This window comes from Delphinus delphis, chromosome 19, assembly GCF_949987515.2.
Source record: "Delphinus delphis chromosome 19, mDelDel1.2, whole genome shotgun sequence".
In the NCBI taxonomy this organism is placed as follows: Eukaryota; Metazoa; Chordata; class Mammalia; order Artiodactyla; family Delphinidae; genus Delphinus; species Delphinus delphis.
In genome coordinates, this window is record NC_082701.1 from 11262564 (window position 1) to 11282708 (window position 20145).

Consider the following 20145-nt stretch of genomic DNA (forward strand, 5'->3'; position numbering starts at 1 on the left):
GATTCTTCTGCTCTGACAAGTGATGGCACAGGAAGCAAAACCTGTGTCTGTGTAGCCTCATAATTCCCATAGAGGCGTATGCATGTGTTTATTTTAATAGATACAGGGTTTTTAGAATCTAATCTTTCAATTGTTCTGGTCATGTTTCCTTTTTGAGTCCTTGTTTACCCTGGCATTTTGCTGGGAAAAGAGGAAATAAGTATCTTATCTCTGCTCAGGAAAAGTTTCTAGGACCAGTGAAGTAGTCAGAAAGAGAAGAGGTGGTGATCTCTGTTACTTCTGTTGTAAGCTATCTGATAAATATGCATTGAGTTTAATATGAGAATGTTTTTGAACAGTTGTTTTTCCAGAAGATGGTCCTTGAGGTGCAGGGTCCCAGGCGCCCAGGGTCTTGGGAAAGGCTCCCTCAACCTCTCCAAGGCTTAAGGGCTGATCTCATTTCATATTCATATACGAATCACATGGGATTCTGGCCCTGAGCTAGATTTTTTAAAGTCTCACTTGATATCCTTGCTTTTTCAGGCCTGCAGGAGCCCCACAACTCAGCAGGCTGCCCACCTAATGTTAGCACTTTTTAGAGAGGTCACGACTTTGTACAGATCGCACAGTGCAAACCTCCATCCTAAGCCACAGGTGAGTATCAGCCTTCAGGGCTGTGTTCATAGTCTCATAATTTGGATGGACTTTTTGAATAGAGGTAAAAGTTACAAAGACCAGTTATGCCCCCAGTTTTTAAAATTCTAGGATTGGGGTTTCCAGCCTTCTTATGTGGAGCAATTACTTTCTGTTTCATCCAAAGCTTTTAGAGTAACAGTTAAAACACAGTCAAGAACATAAGATAATGTTTTCCAAAATTATGAAAACTAGTGCTTGGGTATGTGGTTTCTGTGTTTGTAGAGGAGAATTCTCTTCTCCAGATAATTTCCCTTCAAACAGCAACCATTTAGCCATTCTAACATTGATTTTTTTTAAAAAAGTCAAAGTTATTTTAATGCAAAAAACTTTATCTATTTATTTATTTATTTTTGGCTGCCCCACTCACCTTGCGGGGATCTTAGTTCCCCAATCAGGGATTGAACCTGCACCCTCAGCAGTGAAAGCATGAAGTTCTAACCACTGGACCACCAGGGAATTCCCCTTAACCTTGATATCTGATAGGTATTTGCAATCAAAAATGTATGAGTGACATAAGAGCAAACCTTTGGTTTTCTCTCACTATTCACATGATACTCTGCTTTGTTGTATTTTCATTTCTTTCCTGTCAGCAATGTGAGGCTATGAAGAAATTCATTGAGGAAAGAAAGACCTTGTCTCCTGATATGAGACGTTTTGCAATATCCCTTGTGAACAATGAACTACCCCTGCTGAGGACGGGTCCTGGGGACAACAGCCTTGAAGGGACAGTAATAGAAATGGCTATTCATGTTGCAACCATCCTTCTCTGTGGACAAAGCAAAGTCTTGGAACCCCTAAAGAATTTGGCCTTCTCCCCAGAACTCATGGCGGTAAGATTGGGATATGATTGCATCTGCGTTCACAGGAAAAACTTTAGAGACCCAGCCGGTACCTCAGAAACTGTTGAACCTGTTTATCTTCTAGATTCTCCATCTGCCTCTGTCTCACTTGACCCTTTAGTCCACAATGATGGTGAAAAACTTGCCTTGCCCTTTGTTATCTCACAGGGAGCTGTTCTGTGTTCTTCATAGAGAGTTTTTTAGGTCAAGAAGAAAGAAAATCAAGGTCACATTCTTACTTGAGACCTCTTGCTGATCAGTGACAGCCCGTCGATATGCTCACTTAGCTAAAGCCAGCCCTGCTCTTTTGACTTTTCAGAATGCCTTTCTTCCAACGATGCCTGAAGACTTGCTTGCTCAAGCTAGGAAGTGGAAGGGTCTGGAAGGAGTCCACTGGTACAGTAAGTGTTGGCCTGAGGTGGAATCCCACTCCTGAGCTTTGAAGAGCATCCTAAAACCACATGAGACATTGTTATAGAATTGGGGTCCACGGGTTTGTCCCTGAAGGTCCTTATGCGCCTACCTCCTTCTGCCGTGGTTGCCTTTGCAGAACATGAACAGCTTGCAGGAACTGGTACCCTGCTGACTGTGGATGAGCCAGATTATTTTTTTCTTAGTCACAGGGAGAGGGTCTTTTAGGGTGCACTTCTGTTCCCTGGAATATGCCCTTTGGGGAGAAGGGGGTGCTGGGAACCACATGAGAGGCTCAGTCAAGGGCCAGCTCACAATACAGCCACGTTTTTGACCCAAAGATAGTTCTTTTAGAAATATAGAACTGAAGGAGAAAATAATATAACCCATGACTTTATGTAAATTTTGCTGTTGCCTTGAGTAGATGATCTTTTAAAACTAGTTTTAAAAGTTGTTATAAAACCTGCTCATAGCAAAAGGAAAAAATCAAAGAGAGTGAATAGGAGGGTATAAAATACTATCCACCCTGCCTCCAAAAGTAAACCCTGGTATGAACCTGTAATCTAGTTTCTCTTTGCTTTGTGAAATTAAACACAGACATTATTTTTCAGTGATACCGGTTGAGCTCCTGGTATGTGTCAAATATCTAATGAGTTCTAATATCTAGCAAAGTTCAAGATTTCTGGTAATGTGCTTGGGAAATCAGGTCCACGTCAGCATTTGGTTAGACCAGAGAGGAGGGAGTTAGCTTTCCCTTTTAACCGTGGGTCATTAGGTGAAACCTCATCAGCCAACATGTGTCTTGTTCTTTTAACAGCATGTCCCAATGGTCACGCGTGCTCTGTAGGCGAGGTGAGTCTTGGTATTCAGGGTGGGGTTTGGGGGGTTCAAAATGTGTGTTCCTCCAGGTCTGAGGAGGGGAGCTGTGGAGGAGGAGGATGGATAATGAGGGTCTGGACCTTTTGGGAGAACATAGACTCATTTTGCCGGCTATTCTAGGTATTACGACTAAACATCCAAATGGTACTAAGGTTTTCCAGCCAGGGTTTCTCAGTCTCAGCCCTGTGGACATAACGCCTTATTGTGGGGCTGGCCTGGGCATTGTTGGAGGTTTAGGAGCATTCCTGGCTTCAACTCACCAGATGCCAGTAGTATCCCATCTCACACAGTGTGACAAACAAAACTGCCTCCATACATTGCCAAGTGTCCCTTGAAAGACAAAACTACAGGACAGGAACCACTGCTGGCCATCCTTCCTGGCCACTGCATCACAAGATCAGTGACACGGGTCTTTATGTGACAACAAAGTGTTGACTAGACCGTAGGCTGGATTACTGTCCCAGGGAGGAGATAGGGTCTAGATACCAAAGGATAGGAAAATGAGACACACATCTTGTAAGCCCGTTGGGGGAAGATCTGTGTATTGTTCATCTCTGAATCCCAAAGCATCAACCAGGGCCCTTCATAGTGTCATCCATCCTTGCTCAGAACAGGCTATTGAATTGAAACAGACAAATGTTATTTAATAAATAAATAAGCGACCTGGAGGATAAACCTGATATATGCATTTTACTTTATCTTTCTGAGCTTCTCACTTACTTGTCTGTGAAACAGGATTAAAATAGATTCTTCCTGAAACTGCTCCTGAAATTCTGTGGTCTGGGAACCTGAGACTGGTTTGGTTTGTGATAGACTGTTATTCAGTGTATGTAGTAGCACACAATCTGATTTTGAAAAATGAGCCTTTGGAAGTAGTGAATCATATGGTTACATTTTTTTTAAATAAAAAAGTCCAAATGGCATTAGGGAAATCAGTTTGGAAGCTGCTATAGTATTCCTGGTGTTAGATAGTGAAGCAGTAAGGCCAGTGTGATAGGTGGGGGAATGAATGGAAAACAGTGATGAATATGAGAAAGGAGGATTGAGTTTTATATATTTGTCTATAAAGTGACTATTTAGGAATAAAACTTAAATTGTCTCTATTTTTTAAAAGTCTATATTTGCCCACATACAACATAGTTGGCATGGAGTGCCTGCCCTGTCTCCCAGGGCTCCTGTAGCCCCACCTGACACACACATATGCTAAAGGAAGCAATCGTAGTGGCGTCCGCTACCTCCTGTGGTAAGTATGTGCTCATTTGCACGATGGCATTTGTCCAAACTGAGCCGGGGTCTCATTTGTGTTTATCCTAGTGTGGCTTGCCGATGGAACAGAGCTTTTGTATTGACTGTGGTGTTCCAGTTGGAGGGATTAATCACAAACCAAAGGATGGATTTCATGTTATCGAGTATGTAAGATTTTATCTCCTTTCTAAGTAGTCAAACCATGGGCTTTGGGACTGTTTCTGTTCCAGCTGATAAATCAATACTAAATATAGTATCAATTACTATTGTACATTTGGACCTGGGTCTTGTTGATATCAACGCCAAGGTCCCTGTGGTCATTCAGTAGTGAGGCATTTGATCTGTTATTGGCTAACTGGGCTCTTAATGCAAAGCAGACCACGCGTTAATACTTATTAATACTTGCTAATTCAGATGTCTTCCATCTGAATCTTGGGCACAACCCCTGTAGAAATTGCTTGACATAAACAGGTGACCAATTTCAGAGGCACATTTAAGTCTGTCACTTATAAACTCTCTTAGCTTACTCTTTTTTTTCCCAGAAAAATAGAGGAGACATAGTCAATCTTATCAAATACTTCAGAATCCAGCTAAAAATCTGATCTCATAATCCCACACTTGCTCATGAGATGAGTATGGTTATACATGCTCCCTTAATAGGAGGTGTGACCTCTCTACGTTCATCATATATTCTAGCTCTTTTAGTGCTGTTGCAGTTTAAAATATGCTAATCTGTTATCTCCATAAACTATCAGAATGTCTTAGAATCTTCAGTAGCTTTGCAACTGAATGTACCCATCACACTATACCTCCCATCTGGGTGTGATGCCAAATCCTTTGCCAGACCTTGGATCCCAGTTTTTGATTTGGGAAAAGGAGAACAGTGTGTACATATTCCCATGGTAATGTCAGCCGTTCCAAACTCTTACTGTCCTTTGCCCGCCTGCTCCCCCGATCCCCCACAATGATTCAGTGGAAGAAGCGGGTCCAGACCTCCATCCTGACACATGGCCCCAGGACTAGCACAAACAGCCATTTTTTTATGCTTTCAAAACTTTTTTTTTTTTTTTTTTTTTTTTGCGGGACGCGGGCCTCTCACTGTTGTGGCCTCTCCCGTTGCGGAGCACAGGCTCCGGACGCGCAGGCTCAGCGGCCACGGCACACGGGCACAGCCGCTCCGCGGCATGTGGGATCCTCCCGGACCAGGGCACGAACCCGTGTCCCCTGCATCGGCAGGCGGACTCTCAACCACTGCGCCACCAGGGAAGCCCCCTTGCGGGGGCTACTCTTCGTTGCGGTGTGCGGGCTTCTCATTGCGGTGGCTTCTCTTGTTGTGGAGCACGGGCTCCAGGTGCGCGGGCTTCAGTAGTTGTGATGCGCGGGCTCAGTATTTGTGACGCACAGGCTTAGTTGCTCCGTGGCATGTGGGATCTTCCCAGACCAGGGATTGAACCCGTGTACCCTGCATTGGCAGGCGGATTCTTAACCACTGCACCACCAGGGAAGTTCTTCAAAGTTATTATTATTTTTTAATTGAAGTATAGTTGATGTACAATATTATATAAGTTATAGGTGTACAATCTAGTGATTCACAATTTTAAAGGTTATACTCCATTTATAGTTATTATAAAATATTGGCTATCTTCTCTGTATTGTACAATATATCCTTGTAGCTTATTTCATACATAATAGTTTGTACCTCTTGACGCCCTACCATTATACTGCCCCTCCTCCCTTCCCTCTCCCCACTGGCAACCACTAGTTTCACAAACAGCCACTTTACACTGTTGTGGGCTTTTAGTCAGCCAGAAAGGTCAGTCTATAAAGAAGAAGACTCTTAGGACAGTGGTCTAGGACTTCTCTGGTGTTCCAGTGGTTAAGATGCCATGTTTCCACTGCAGGGGGCATGGGTTCAATCCCTTGTCAGGGAAGTTCCACATGCTGCATGGTGTGGCCCCCCGCAGAAAAAAAAAAATCTTCTAATATAGGAAAGTAGTCTAGGCTTAGTAGAATATGTAATTTAACATTGTTTTCTTCAAAACTCTGAACCTGGTCTCCAGGTTCTAAGAATGGGAAGTGTGCCCCCAGAGCTGAGAAGAAATGGTGATCTTCAGCCTTCACCCTGTCTTCTCTTGTCCTTTCCAGAAACAAGACGGACAGAACTCAGACTGGCCACGTGCTGGGAAACCCACCACTGAGAGGCGAGGCCATGGTATCTGACCGAGAGCTGTCCCCAGTGGTCTTCCTTCTCATCCGGCTACTCACTCATTTGGCTATGCTTTGGGGAGCCACCCAAAGTCCCCAGGTAGAGCATTGTACTGCCCAACCATGTGTTTAGTTTCTACAGTAATTTTTTTCACGGTGAATCCTTTTGTCTAAAAAGTCCTAGCCAGTTCTTGGGAAGGCCCTGCAGGGTCCTGCTTGGTTTCATTGTGACTAACCCCTTTCCCGCTCCAGAGTTCTCTGATTTTGCCCCTTGAAACACAAGACTACTTCCTAGGTTTGAATGCTGTGAGGTTTGTGTGTTGTGCCCTTACTGACATCAGAGGCAGAAACTATTTAGGAAGTATGGGGAAGATCTGAGTGGCAGAGTGCTTGGGTGAGGGAAAAGAGATTAATGAATTGGTCCACTCCTTCCTTTCAGAGAGTATGAATGTACTGCTTCTCTGATAACTAAGTATCCTTAGCTAGGATACTTGGTAGAAATAAGTAACTGTTTTCTTACTCCTCTTTGAAGGTCCAATCTGTGGTTCTAGGTGTTCTCATTCATTAGAATATTATTGGCAATAGTAACACACAAGGAATGCTTTACAATATAAAACAAATCTTATTAGCTTACATTTATTAGTGCATGTAGGTCCAGATGAAACATGTTGAAGCCTGGTATGAATTCTTTTTTTTTTTCCATAGAAGGCATAAGGTTTATTCTAAAAGTAACTTGTTGAAAGTTTAAAAAAGGAAATAATTGTAAAAGATAACCAGCAGGGTGATATTAATATGACCTCAAGCTAACTGTGTATGATACCAATTCTTTACTTTGACAATTAGATGGATATCGAACATTAGAATTAAAACACTTAATATGAAAATACTTTATTTTTTATTTATTTATTTTTAAATTTTTATTTATTTATTTATTTTTGGCTGTGTTGGGTCTTCGTCGCTGCACAAGGGCTTTCTCTAGTTGCGGCGAGTGGGGGCTACTCTCCGTTGTGGTGCGCGGGCTTCTCATTGCGGTGGCTTCTCTTGTTGCGGAGCACGGGCTCTAGGCACGTGGACTTCAGTAGTTGTGGTGCGTGGGCTCACTAGTTGTGGCTCACGGGCTCTAGAGTGCAGGCTCGGTAGTTGTGGTGCACGGGCTTAGTTGCTCCGCGGCATATGGGATCTTCCCAGACCAGGGCTCGAACCTGTGTCCCCTGCATTGGCAGGTAGATTCTTATCCACTCCGCCACTGGGGAAGCCCTGAAAATATTTTAGAAAGTTTAATTAAAATCAAAATTGAAATAAAAAATTTAGCATTATTTAAACTATTTTGGTCTGAATTTTTAATTGTCATTCTTATAATTTGTACTTTGACTTTTAAATTTTAATAAACATTTAAAATGTTTAATAAATTATTTAAAATAGTTGAAAAAATAAAAAGTTCTAGCCACTTCTTGTGGATTTCAAATACGTCATTGTCACCTAATGCAAAACATAATATAAAATTCACATATCCTAATTTTTCTCACTGTGGTCTATGGTGGTAAGGGGGAACTACTTGTCAGATTATGTAAAATCAATTTTTAATGAACGGCTCTATGTCTCCGGTCCACACCTGGGAATGGAGAGGCTAAAATAACCATGATTTTACCTGTCTTTGCTGCAGCTCTGGGGAAGAAAGAGAGCAGGCTGCATTTCCTCTAAGTTAATTAACCACGATAGCAAAAAGTTCAGGCTTTGAAAATTCTTTACTTCACACTGAGGATATGGAAGGCACTTGTTTTCAGACTGCAGCCATTTCTGCTCCTGAGCCTTCTCTCGCCACTGCTGTTTGAATCACACTGACATCCCTCCTAGAGACTCTCCTCTGGCTCGGGGCTGGTTCTTCACCCCTCCTGACCTCTCCTGAACTTGCCATCTCCTCCACAAACAAATCTGGCTTGACATTTTGTCCCCTTGCCCCCACAGGCTTTCATGAACATCATTAAGCCTCCGGTGAGGGATCCAAAAGGGTTTCTGCTGCAGCATATCCAGAGAGACCTGGAGCAGTTAATGAAGATGCTGGGGAGGAGTGCAGATGAGACCGCCAGCGTGGTGCATCTTGTCCTCAGCCACCTCCTCAGAGAGCACGGCCACAGTGAGGAGCCGGGCATGGGGCCGAGGGGCGTGGGGCACGGCCAGCAGAGGAAGCAGCGCACTCGTCCGGACCCAAGAGCGAGAGGAAGGGGAAGCACGAAGACATGCACCTTCCAGAGAGTGGGGGAGGGGAGAGCCTTTCCATTGATCCCCTGCTGAGTGTGCTCTGAGTGTTAAATGCCAGTGTACTGGGGAGGCTTAAGTTTCAAAAGTCAGCCTCTGTTGTAGTTTACCCACTGTATAGGGAACATATTGTTGTCATCCCAAACAGGTGATGTGTGTTAAAGAAACATCACCATCAGAGAGACTAATGTTTGATAAGCGCTTGGAGCTTGGTCTCTTTGTACATCTGTCCTGTTTTGCGGGGGCAGCATCTGCTTTTCCTAAAAAATACTGCCGTTGTGGGCTGACTTAATATATGTCCGTGTCCATAGTTTGTTACATGAAAAAGCAGGCTGTCTATTATGTTCGCTAAGCTAATTTTTCTATTTTAAAATTTAAAATCCACACAGAAAGAAAAGGTCTGTAAGACAAGTTAGTAAGAGGGTTATCTCTGAGTGGTGGAATTAAGAACAGTTTTGTTTTCTTTTTGCTTATCTGCAAAAATCTTTTAAAATTACCACTGTAATGACAATGTTATTTAAAATAATAACAATAGCAATAAAATGTTCTGCTACTTTACAAGAAAATCCATTCCCACTTCAGGAGCTTTTTTGCCAGAAGCCAACATCAGTATATATTTTCCATTTAGCAAAACTTCATTTTATTTTAAGCCTCTCATTCTAGTGCAATTTCAAACTAGGTAAGCTCACCCAGTATCATACTGACAAAGTGATCAAATTCTGGAAGCATGCCAACAGTTTCCACAGGACTCTGCATCACGCGGGCATCCACAGGGTCCCGCCTCCATTCTCAAGCCCAGGTGGCAGCAGCTGAGGCAGCTGGTGCTACCACTGGCCACCATTATTTTGCCCGTGGGCTTCTGATTTAAAGTACTGTCCTTTCAGTAATTTTGTTCAGAATGGTTTTAAGATGATAATTATGTGGGTTAGAGTTTTTAGAGTTCTAAGTTTCTTCATGAAGATCATGAGGTTGGTGGTAGCAGCAGGAACCATTTTTAAATGCTGAGATTAATTTAGGAAGATATACCCGCCCCCAACCCCAAAAGGAGCATTATTTCAATTTAACATTTATTTAGTGTTTATGCAGACTGCTTTTGTTTCTTGGTAACAGACACATTTTTCTTTGTAGGGTCTTTAAATTTTGACGCAGAATTGTCAACCAGAGAAAAGAGGAACAGCTGGGAAAAGCTTGTTGAGACTATTATTCTGCCGGAACTAAAGGTAAGTGATGCAGAGCTACAGGGCTACTTTGGGAAAGTATGGGAGCATGTTTCCTGGGCCTCTACTGAGTGCTCGGTCTGTTGCCCCTTCTGAAAGTGTCCCTTATTGAAGCCCTAGGCTAAGCCCCAGATTTAGGTTTCTCTATCCGGTCACCCCACCCTCCTGTTGCCCCCACCCCATCCTATCCCCTCCCAAGGCTGGTCAGTGTGTCAGGTTGAGGAATTACTGGGAGTTCAGAAAGTGCAGGCAGTAGTTGTCTCTCCGTTACTTTTTACAGCAGAATGTGAGAGCAAGAGGCAGAGAAATAAACCCTGTCAGATAAGAATGTTACTGAGAGTAACTAGGCCGGTCAGGAAATAGAAGTCATCAAGTAAAATAATGGTAATAAAATAAAGGTCTCTGAGGAATTCCCTGGCAGTGGTTCCAGTGGTTAAGACCTTGCCTTCCACTGCAGGGGGCACAGGTTTGATCCCTGGTCGGGGAACTAAGATCCCACATGCTGTGTGGCAAGATCAATAAATAAATGAATGAATGAATTAAATACAGGTCTCTGAGACTTGTTCTGTTTGGGAAGATAAAAACCTACAAATAAGGATCACATAAATTATAATAAAAGATGGCAAATATGAATATTTGATTACGGGCTAAAACGAGGAGGGCGGGTCTCTGAATCTGCCCACTGGTAAGGTCACTAGGTGTCCAGCCTGTCTGCAGTAGCATCTCATTTCCAGATCCCATGTCGCTTCCTTACCTAGCATCTAGATAAAACCCTCCTGGCGGTGAACACTCGGATCAGCCAAGATGAGCGCATCAGCTCCAATCCTGTGGCCAAAATCGTGTACGGTGATCCAGTGGCCTGCCTGCCCCACCTGCCCCAGAATAGCGTGGTTCACTGCTCTAAGATGTGGAGCTGCAGGAAAAGGATCACCATTGAGAACCTCCAGCACATTGTGGAGCAGAAGAATGGCAAAGAAACAGTGCCCGTCCTTTGGAAGTTCCTACAGAAGGTGAGGCTGCCTCTCCGTGAATGCTGCCTACATGTCCCTTGGAGACGTGAAGGCCCCACTCTCATTTAGTCTGATTAGTCCTGAGGATGGGACAGCCATCAGACTACTTTGATTTTTGAATAGAATGTCTCTGGCAGAAGACTCAGGGATAGAGCAGAGATCTCTCGACACATCAATCTATATGAGTTGTTTGAAACATAAAGTCACAGGTGAAATATGTACACGAGTTGGAATGAGCAGGTATCTGTAAAGAACTTGAGGGCCAGCAGGGCGTCTCCCAATCACTCAGCAAGAAAGAATACAATGAAAATGTTTCCTTTGTCTTTTCATCTTCACCCCTGCCCCCAGTGCCTGGAGCAGTTAGTCACCAATGAGTGTCTGTTGAATAAAATAACTCGAGTTAAGAATGCACAGCCAAAATCAAACAAACAAAGAATCTTCCCTGTTCCCGAACCATTCGGAGTGAGGGTGGTGGTGGGATTGTGGGGAGGAGAGCAGTAAAGTGTGTGTCATATCTTTTAGAACCAGAATTACACACGGTTCCTAACTCTAATCCATTTGAACTTTTATTCTCTACAATAGACTTTTCTAATCATTTCCCTCCATGGACCAATATATGCAGTCTAGGAAGAAGTAAGATGACTCAGAAATTTCTGTGGGTCAGTTAATGAAAATGAATTCCCAGTGGGAAGGCCATTGTGTTAATACTGTGATCTGTCACTGATATGCACAGGTCCATTAAACTGAAGAAGCTTAGGTCCTAGGTCTTCAGAACAACACCGGAATAGCGCCAAGCCTCATTGCCTAAAAGCTTGGTCTTCTTGGTCTCAGCAGCTCCTCTCCACACCTAGCCCATCTCATGGCCTCAAGAGGCTGCTTTCTTTCATCAGCTTCTGGCAAACACATTTGATGTGTCGGCCCTACGGGTTTGTTCCCCAACCTCTAGAGGGTAGAAGAACACTGGCCAACACGTTGTAAGCAGTCACTAGGTACTTGCTGAAAGAATGGTGTGGCCTGTTCCCCATTCTCAAGTATCATTATGTGTCATCATGTAAAATGGCACATTGACCAGATTAAACTACAAATACACATCCTGAGCCAGCCTTGAAGTCTGTTTCCCCAGTACATTAAAAAGTGTTCTTGGCGGTCTTCCCTTCTCTAGGAAGCAGAACTGAGACTGGTGAAATTCTTGCCTGAGATTCTGGCCCTGCAAAGGAATCTAGTGAAACGATTCCAGAATGTTTCAGAAGTTGAATACAGATCCATCAAAAGTTTCATTAGCAGTCACTATTCAGGTAGGTCTCTGCTCTCATAGGGGATCAGGACGATCCCTGTTGTGGTTCAAAAGGATCAGTCCAACTCGGAGACTCCAGTTCAGGGCTAACGTGTGCTCTGTACCCTAAGCTTGTAGCATAAGGCAGTAGGTGCTGTGAATCCCTGGGACACATTAGAGGCTTTTGCCGTAACAGACAAACACCTCCCTCTCTGGTTCCTCAAACTCAGCTTTAGTTTAAACAGCATTTAGAACGTGTTGGTGATGGCATGAAGGTAGGGGTCAAAGAGCAAGTAAGTCTGTTGGTTTGACCTAGACGGGGTAGGTGTTATCTTGGAGTTCTAACAAGTGTTTTGTTTGACAGATGGGCTGAAGCAGTTATCCCAGAACAGAATCACTATCTTTCTGTCGACGTGGAACAAGCTGAGGCGATCGCTGGAGACCAATGGTAAAGTGTCAAATCCCCTTTAACACTAAACATTATAGGAGCACCTCTCTGAAGGCCCTTTCTCTCCAGCCTAACTCTTCTTGTTCCACGTCTGCACAGTGCCATGCTGTGTGCATCTAATGCTGGATCTGAGGACTCTTGGTGGGGTGTCTGAGATGAGTGCATAACATACCAGGAAGAGCAAACCCTCAGTCCTCTTGAGTCTATAAATACGGTATCAAAAAGGAGTTGAGGACATTTGAAACTTATCAGCACATAAAATAGAGATGGGAAGCAAAAGCACGCCTGGTTCCCAGCTCTGTTCTGTTCTGTTGAGGTGGCTTCTGCGTTGCTCCCACTCCCACCGTGGTGGGCTCCCAGTCCTGATGCTGTGAAAGAAATAGCAGGGAGGTGACTGCCCCTCTGTCATTTAAAGGTGAGATCAAGCTACCTAAAGACTACTGCAGCTGCAACCTTGATCTGGACACTGACTTTGAAGTCATCCTGCCACGCCGCCAGGGCCGGGGCCTCTGCTCCACTGCCTTAGTCAGCTACTTGATTAACTTGCACAACGAAATTGTCTACGCAGTAGACAAGTTCTCCAAGGAAGACAACAGGTGAGCGTGCAGGCCCGCAGCAGGGGACGCCCTTTCAGCCCAGGAAGTCGTTTCTGAGGCGGCACAAGCAGGGAAGCAGGGTCCCCAGGCGTGGGGACAGCGAGCCAGGCTTCAGGTCCTTCTCGAACAGATACCCTTCGGCCACCCTCACAAGTGTCACAGATTTGCATGTCCCTTCATCTGCACAGCCCATGGCAACATCAGACAGGAGCTGACTCCATATCACCAGGCCATGACTGGAGTGCTGAGCTCTATCTATCTGTCCCCCAGCTACTCCGTCGATGCCTCCGAGGTCGCCGACCTGCACGTTATCAGCTACGAAGTGGAGCGGGACTTGATTCCACTAATTCTCTCCAACTGCCAGTACCACGTGGAGCAGGGCGGGGAGACCTTGCAGGAGTTTGACCTGGAGAAGATCCAGCGCCAGATCATCAGCCGCTTCCTGCAGGGCAAGCCCAGGCTAACCCTTAAGGCAAGGCTGACCTGCTGTATTTACGTGGTCGGTGTGTCTGTTTTGCAAAAGTTGCCCTGAGTGTGGCTTTGATCACAGTGGTTTCAAAGTGAGGAGGGACCAACGGACCCTTCTTCCACACCCCCAGTGTCCATGACCAGCCCTGCCACTGGGGCTGACGGCTCTCCGGAGCTGTCTATGCATCTGGATCCACACATTACCCCAAGGGTGTCTGCAGGTCTCAATGGACTCATCGTCCGGATTTCTATGCCATAATTAATGGCACCACCAAAACCTCATTGTTTTCCCCCTTTTCCTTTAGTCTGCACACACAGTCTGTCATCCGGCGCCCCCATTTCACCACCATAGCCATCAGCCACCCCCGTTTCACCACCAGAGCCCGCTGCTCTAGTTCAAAGCATCCGTCCTTAAGTTCCACTGCTACGGTAGCTCCCAACTGGTCCCTGCCTTCAGGCTCTTTAGCCCACATTTCTTACATCCAGATCTGCATCCCACCACCCTGTTGGATAACCTTGATGCGCATGTGGCACAAAAGGCCCTGTGGCCTTGCCCTGACCCTGTCTCCAGCCAGTTCCCCACGTTGAACCCCATAACCTCACATACTGGATCACTCTCCCTCCCCTGAATGCACCCTGCACTTCCCCATCTGTTCTTTACCTGGGCTGTACTTGCTCCTTCCAGGTCCAGTCAAGGGTATGGTACTTCAGTATATTTATGCTCCTTCCCTGCCCGCAGTTAAACTGTGAACTGTTTGAGCTCAAGGCTGCTTTTAATTCACTCTGCTCTCCCTGTTAGCAGAGTGCCCCCTCATTCAGTCTGTTCTCAGTGTTCCATTGGGAGGTCCTCAGGACCTACTTCCCCCGGCGGCCTGCAGGCCACAGTATTCTATGTGACAGTATCTGCTTGGCCACAAAGGCCAGGCTGGGTTCCTCATGTCACTGTTTCCATAGAGTACGGGTTAAACACGGACATCACGTGGCAACAAGGAGCTGCCTGCTTTGCCTGGTGATGCACTGAATAGCCTGGGACTACATTTGAGTTTCTGCTCAAGCATATATTGTCATTTGATGGAAACCTCCACAGTGGATTCCATTTCCAAAGACTTTTTTCTTTCTCACTTTAGGGAATACCCACTCTGGTGTACAGACGTGACTGGAACTATGAACATCTCTTCATGGACATCAAGAACAAAATGCCACAGGTGATGATGATCAATCTTATTTGCGTGTGCCTCTGTCTTATCAGAGTGTTTCCATCCATGTTAGGACTCTTCCACCCTCACTCCTGGCATTTGCCATGAGCACCAAAGAGTTTCAGGGCCTCCCTACGTTCAGAGCCCAGTGCTCTTGCCAGACGGCAAGCAGGACAGCAGATCAACAGAAGTTTTCTTGTTGAGTATAAACAGATTGAAATCTTGTGCTTGTAGTTTTTTAGCAATGATGTCATGACTGTGTATGCTGATGCAAAAGGTTCAGAGAATTTATTTATTCCTGCTTTTCTGGTTTATGTGTGTTATGTGTGTGTGGGGGGTGTGTGTGATGTATATGTGTGTGGTTTGTATGTATGTATATGTCCATATGCATATCTTCACCAAGTTGATTTGAGGATTCAGTGAGTTCATCTCTCTTTCTGTAACATACCTAAATACTGCTGACACTTAACAAGCACCAAGTGTTAACTACTGCTGTTTTGGGGGGGGGGGTTTGGGGTTTTTTGGCTGCTTTGGGTCTTTGTTGCTGCGCGCAGGCTTACTGTAGTTGCGGTGAGCAGGGGCTACTCTTCATTGTGATGCGTGGGCTTCTCATTGCGGTGGCTTCTCTTGTTGTGGAGCACGGGCTCTAAGCACATAGGCTTCAGTAGTTGCGGCGCGCAGGCTCAGTAGTTGTGGCGCACGGGCTTAGTTGCTCCACGGCGTGCGGGATCTTCCCAGACCAGGGATTGAACCCGTGTCCCCTGCATTGGCAGGTGGATTCTTAACCACTGCGCCCCCAGGGAAGTCTTACTGCCATTTAAATTAGAGAGTCTGTCCCATTTTGTGGCCTTAGCAGTGAAGAAGGTAAGCACTCTTATCAAGTAGCAGTGCACAGGAAGCCCCAACCATGAACTCTATCCTGCTTTTGACTTCCTAGAGCCCCCTCCCCAACGTGGCCATCAGTGCCATCAGAGGACAACTGCAGTCCTACAGCGATGCCTGTGAAGCTCTGTCTGCCATAGAAGTCACGTTGGGGTTTCTGAGCACAGCTGGGGGGGATCCAAACATGCACTTAAATGTGTATATCCAAGACATGCTGCGGATGGGTGATCAGGCCTCACAGGTTTCAAAGGTGGGTCTCATGTCAGCCTCTCTCCAAAGGAAATCAGCATTGTCCCCCTCCATCGTCTCCCCACTTCCTACTGGGATACCACCACCCAGGGAGTACTGATCTAAGCAGCCCCTGAAAAGGAGGGGAGGCAAGAACACCCCCTCCCCGAGCCAGCCCACAGTGTAATCAGAACACACTGATGGGAAAGGCGGAGATGTGCTTGGAACTTAAAGATCTAGACTGAGTGCCACAAATATGCGGAGGCGTGCCTGCAAACTGCACGCCGCTGGTGGATCCCGAGATGTTGCAGCGGGGAGAGGGCTTTCAGAGACGTTCTGGAGATGAGGCAGGGAATTAGTGGACGAAGCAGAGGTGCCTCTGTGGTGAGGGAGGTGGAATCAGTGCAGGGCCAAGTGAAAACAGCACCTCCTATTCAGGAGTTCTGTTCTCTTTCAGGCCTTAAACAGATGCCAGTTAAAACACACCATCTCCCTCTGGCAGTTCCTCTCTGCCCACAAGTCTGAACATCTGCTTCGACTGAGAAAAGTGAGTCTGGCCTCTTCCTGTCCACCTGGACGAAAGGAGCTGCACGCTCCCTTCCCTGGCTTCCGTGTGTCATGTGTTCTTATTTCATTCCAGGAGCCATTTGGGGAAATCAGTCCAAGGTACAAAGTTGATCTCAGCCCTGAAAATGCTAAGCTGCTCAACACCTTCCTGAATCAGATTGGCCTGGATGCCTTCCTCCTGGAACTTCACGAAATGATAGTCTTGAAGCTAAAGAACCCCAAGACCGCGGAGAATTTCAACCCTGAGTGGAGGTACAGGCTTGTAAGCCTGCTGAGCGAGGCACACACACAACATTCTGCCACGTCTCCCGAGATCTTCCACAGACGTGAAAATCATTCTTATGTTACTGCAGAAATTGGTTTCCTGCTGATGTACCATTACCAATTGCAAAAAAGTCATATATTCTCATTATAACAAGTGGACTTCCTACGTCAGAGAGATGTGCATTTTAAATTTGATAGAAAAAGCTACGCCAATGTATAGTGTATAAGAATACCCAACATTGGATATTATTCGTCTTTTATATTTTTACCAATCTAATGGCCCAAAAATGGGATCTCATTTTTGCTTGTATTTTCCTATTTACTGGTGAGGCTGAAAATATTTATCAGCCATTTGTATATCTTCCTCCAAATTGCCTCTTGATATCTTATGATTATTTTTCTTTTGGGCTATATGTCTTTTTCTTAATCTTTTATCTGTTTTGTTACAAATGCTCTATCTTTAATTTTACGAAGCCAAATCTGGCAGAATTTTCCTACAGAAGTTTCCAAGGACTCTTTAGGAAAAATATACCTGTAAGAGTCTTATCCCAAGGTTATAAAATATTCTCCCATGTTTTTTCCTGTGCTTTTATAGTTTTATATATTACATTTGTTTTGTTAACCAATTATTTTTATGTGTGGCCTGAGGTAGGGATTTAGCTTTACTGTTTTTCTAAATAGATAGTGAAACTCCAGTTTTCCTCACCGACACACTTCGTAATTGCTGTTTTCCTCCATTATGTATATGGCATATGCCTATTTACATTTGTATTCTTTGAACTTATTCAAGAAGTCTTTACTATCCTGGACTTTTAGTGTAGGGAAAGAAGATCACTTTTCTAGAGAATTTACGATCTTTGTTGATACAGATGAACTGGAATATAAGCTTTTTTTGAATGGCGAGGCTTTTTTTGTAAAGCAGGTGTATCACTAGAGTGCTTAGAACCATCTGACGGGGCCCCTATCAAGGGGTGCTCCATCCCATAGGGTATGTGTACTGCAGTGTGGGGAGCAGCAGGGATGTACTAGAACCTTGAACCTAGGATTCTAGTGCCAGGTCGGTAACTCAGCAGTTGGTTGACTCTCGTTATTTCTGGCCTTCATGAGCACTTTGGTTCTCTGACGACCTGAAAAAGCAACCAGTGATGGTCTCCTTATGTCACATGACTGTTTAACGCTGTCTCTTGTTCCTTGGTTTTTCAGCCTGAGAGACACACTGGTGAGTTACATGGAGACTAAAGAGAGTGAAATTCTTCCCGAAATGGAATCTCAGTTCCCAGAAGAGATACTGCTTTCCAGTTGTGTCTCTGTGTGGAAAATGGCTGCTGAACTGAAACGGAATCGACAGATGAGATAGAATCATTTTCTATCTCTGCAAGAGACTTGGGCAGAGAAGGCTCTTGCCTCCTCACTGGTGGGATGGGTTCCTTTGTGGGCTATTGCCTTTGTGCGTGCTTAGAAGGAAAGCTATTGGCACAGCACTAAATTTGAGACCAAGATGTGCTGTCTGGCTGACAACTTTTTGAGAGCCAAGCTGTTTCAGGAACATGTGTATATTCTGAAACTATCTTCTCATATTCTGAATACCGTTCATTAGGAGGTGAAAATTGAAGATTATATGAAACTAGAATAAACCACCATCCTCTGCATTCCAGGAGAAACCAAAAAATAGCTTCTCAGCTTCACATATAGGAATCTGTGCCTCAGATGTCCTAGCTTCTTACCATGCACGTACCCAGCCCACCAGGCCCTTCTTCCTCAGACCACTGCATAGTGACAGGGAGGGAAAATGGGGTTATTAATTTGTCGTCTTTTCTAGTTTATTCTGCACTCACAAATGAGAATCTGGCTTTCTTCTTTCTTCCATTCCTTTAAATTCAGAAAATTGTACAAATATTTCTAGGTTTTCAAGAAGATATGAAAAAGTGCCAGACTCTTTTTTGTCTTCTCACAAATACAAGTCAGGGCATTCTGTGAGTGCCGTGAGGCCAAACTAGCCAGCCCTCACCCAAGCCCGCAAATGAGTCACTGCCAAATTTCCAGGGTCAGAGCCCACAAGCTTTCATTGTGAAGAGCACTGGGCCAAGAGTCAAGGACACTTTCGGTGTCTTAGTTTGATTTCCTTCCAGTTCTAGTATTCTAGTAAATTCTAAATGAAAGATTATCAGTGTAAATTTGGATCAAAGGCATGGTTCTGGCATTTCTTGGGGAAGTTTTTGCCTCTCTACCATTCTGCCAAATAAACATGAACTCTTAGTGTGGTCTTGATTTCCCCAAGTGTATGACTATCTGGTCCTTTCTTTGGGTCTCAGCCAAGGCATAATAACACTCAGAGAGAATATAAAACCAGTCACATTTCTGAAAAGGAAATAAAGAATAGTCAACACACCCTGATCTTGCGCTGCTTTTCTCACTGTGTTGTGCCTTTTTTTCAAAATCTACTTGATGCTTCTGACCTCTCTGGACTAATTCCTATTCCTAGATAGCTCAGCACCTGTTAGCCCTGGGATGACAGTTGTTTACAAGTCAGAGGTAAATGTCTTTTCATACATATTCTGAATGAGATGATGACTCAATCAACTTGAAATTGGGCCCATGGAATGGGGAGAGCTACAAAAATAGAAAATGCTCGCCAAGGACACTATGGGCCCTTCAGCACCATTGGAGGGAGCCGTAGAAGAATCCGTGCTCCATTTCTATTACTTTGGTTTCTCTTCACCATGTTTGATAAAGGGGAGCACAGGAATCCAGGATTTGATACAATATCCACTTGCATGTAGTAACCTCTGATTGTTGAATCATTCCATGCAAAGGCACTCTGCCACAATATCAGCTGGATTGTGCATTTAATGGACGTGAGAGTGGGGGAGTTGCTTGTTCATCCCTTCAGTTTGCACTTGGAACTCCTTTGATACCTCAGAGTTGGGATAGAGCTGGCCAGCCTGTGAAGACCTCCTTTGGTGGATGGGGGGGAGAATTTTTTTTCCCACTTTTATGAAGGTTTTATTTTTTTGATGAAGATAATGTTGTTTTGTATGCTATGCTTTCAAAGTGTTAACTGTCATTATCTAGCATTATCTTGTTGTTTGTACAGAAATACACTGGCCTAGCACAGGCAGATGTAAATTTTGTTATACTTGTCATAGCTGTTTTAATAAACTTGAATTTTGCTGCTAAAGAATCCTCTTTGGGGAAGAGGCTTTGGGGAATGGTTTCATGTGTTCGTGGAGATGTCCTTGCAGGGGTGTCCATAAAGTGGAAGGTTCTTTTTTTTTTTTTAATTTATTTATTTTTGGCTGTGTTGGGTCTTCGTTGCTGTGCGTGGGCTTTCTCTAGTTGTGGCGAGCAGGGGCTACTCTTCGTTGCGGTGCACGGGCTTCTCATTGTAATGGCTTCTCGTCGCTGAGCCTGGGCTCTAGGCGCATGGGCTTCAGTAGTTGTGGCACGTGGGCTCAGTAGCTGTGGCTCACGGGCTCTAGAGTGCAG

At 44.7% G+C, this 20145-nt stretch overlaps 1 protein-coding gene across 3 annotated transcripts in view; it reads left to right on the top strand.

The window, feature by feature from the left end:
* RNF213 (ring finger protein 213) overlaps positions 1-19840 on the top strand; it is a 112301-nt gene extending 92461 nt beyond the window's left edge. For all 3 annotated transcript variants that reach the window (XM_059996286.1, XM_069540049.1, XM_069540050.1), the window contains 18 exons: positions 523-633; positions 1266-1505; positions 1834-1915; positions 2743-2777; positions 4119-4213; positions 6195-6354; positions 8220-8388; positions 9639-9730; positions 10486-10737; positions 11900-12032; positions 12375-12458; positions 12874-13054; positions 13325-13526; positions 14650-14727; positions 15656-15850; positions 16286-16375; positions 16469-16647; positions 17863-19840. In XM_059996286.1, the coding sequence (XP_059852269.1) occupies positions 523-633; positions 1266-1505; positions 1834-1915; positions 2743-2777; positions 4119-4213; positions 6195-6354; positions 8220-8388; positions 9639-9730; positions 10486-10737; positions 11900-12032; positions 12375-12458; positions 12874-13054; positions 13325-13526; positions 14650-14727; positions 15656-15850; positions 16286-16375; positions 16469-16647; positions 17863-18016 (2532 nt within the window). In that variant the 3' untranslated portion in view covers positions 18017-19840. The remainder of the gene's footprint in view (positions 1-522; positions 634-1265; positions 1506-1833; positions 1916-2742; positions 2778-4118; positions 4214-6194; positions 6355-8219; positions 8389-9638; positions 9731-10485; positions 10738-11899; positions 12033-12374; positions 12459-12873; positions 13055-13324; positions 13527-14649; positions 14728-15655; positions 15851-16285; positions 16376-16468; positions 16648-17862) is intronic.
* The last annotated feature ends 305 nt before the right edge of the window (positions 19841-20145 follow it).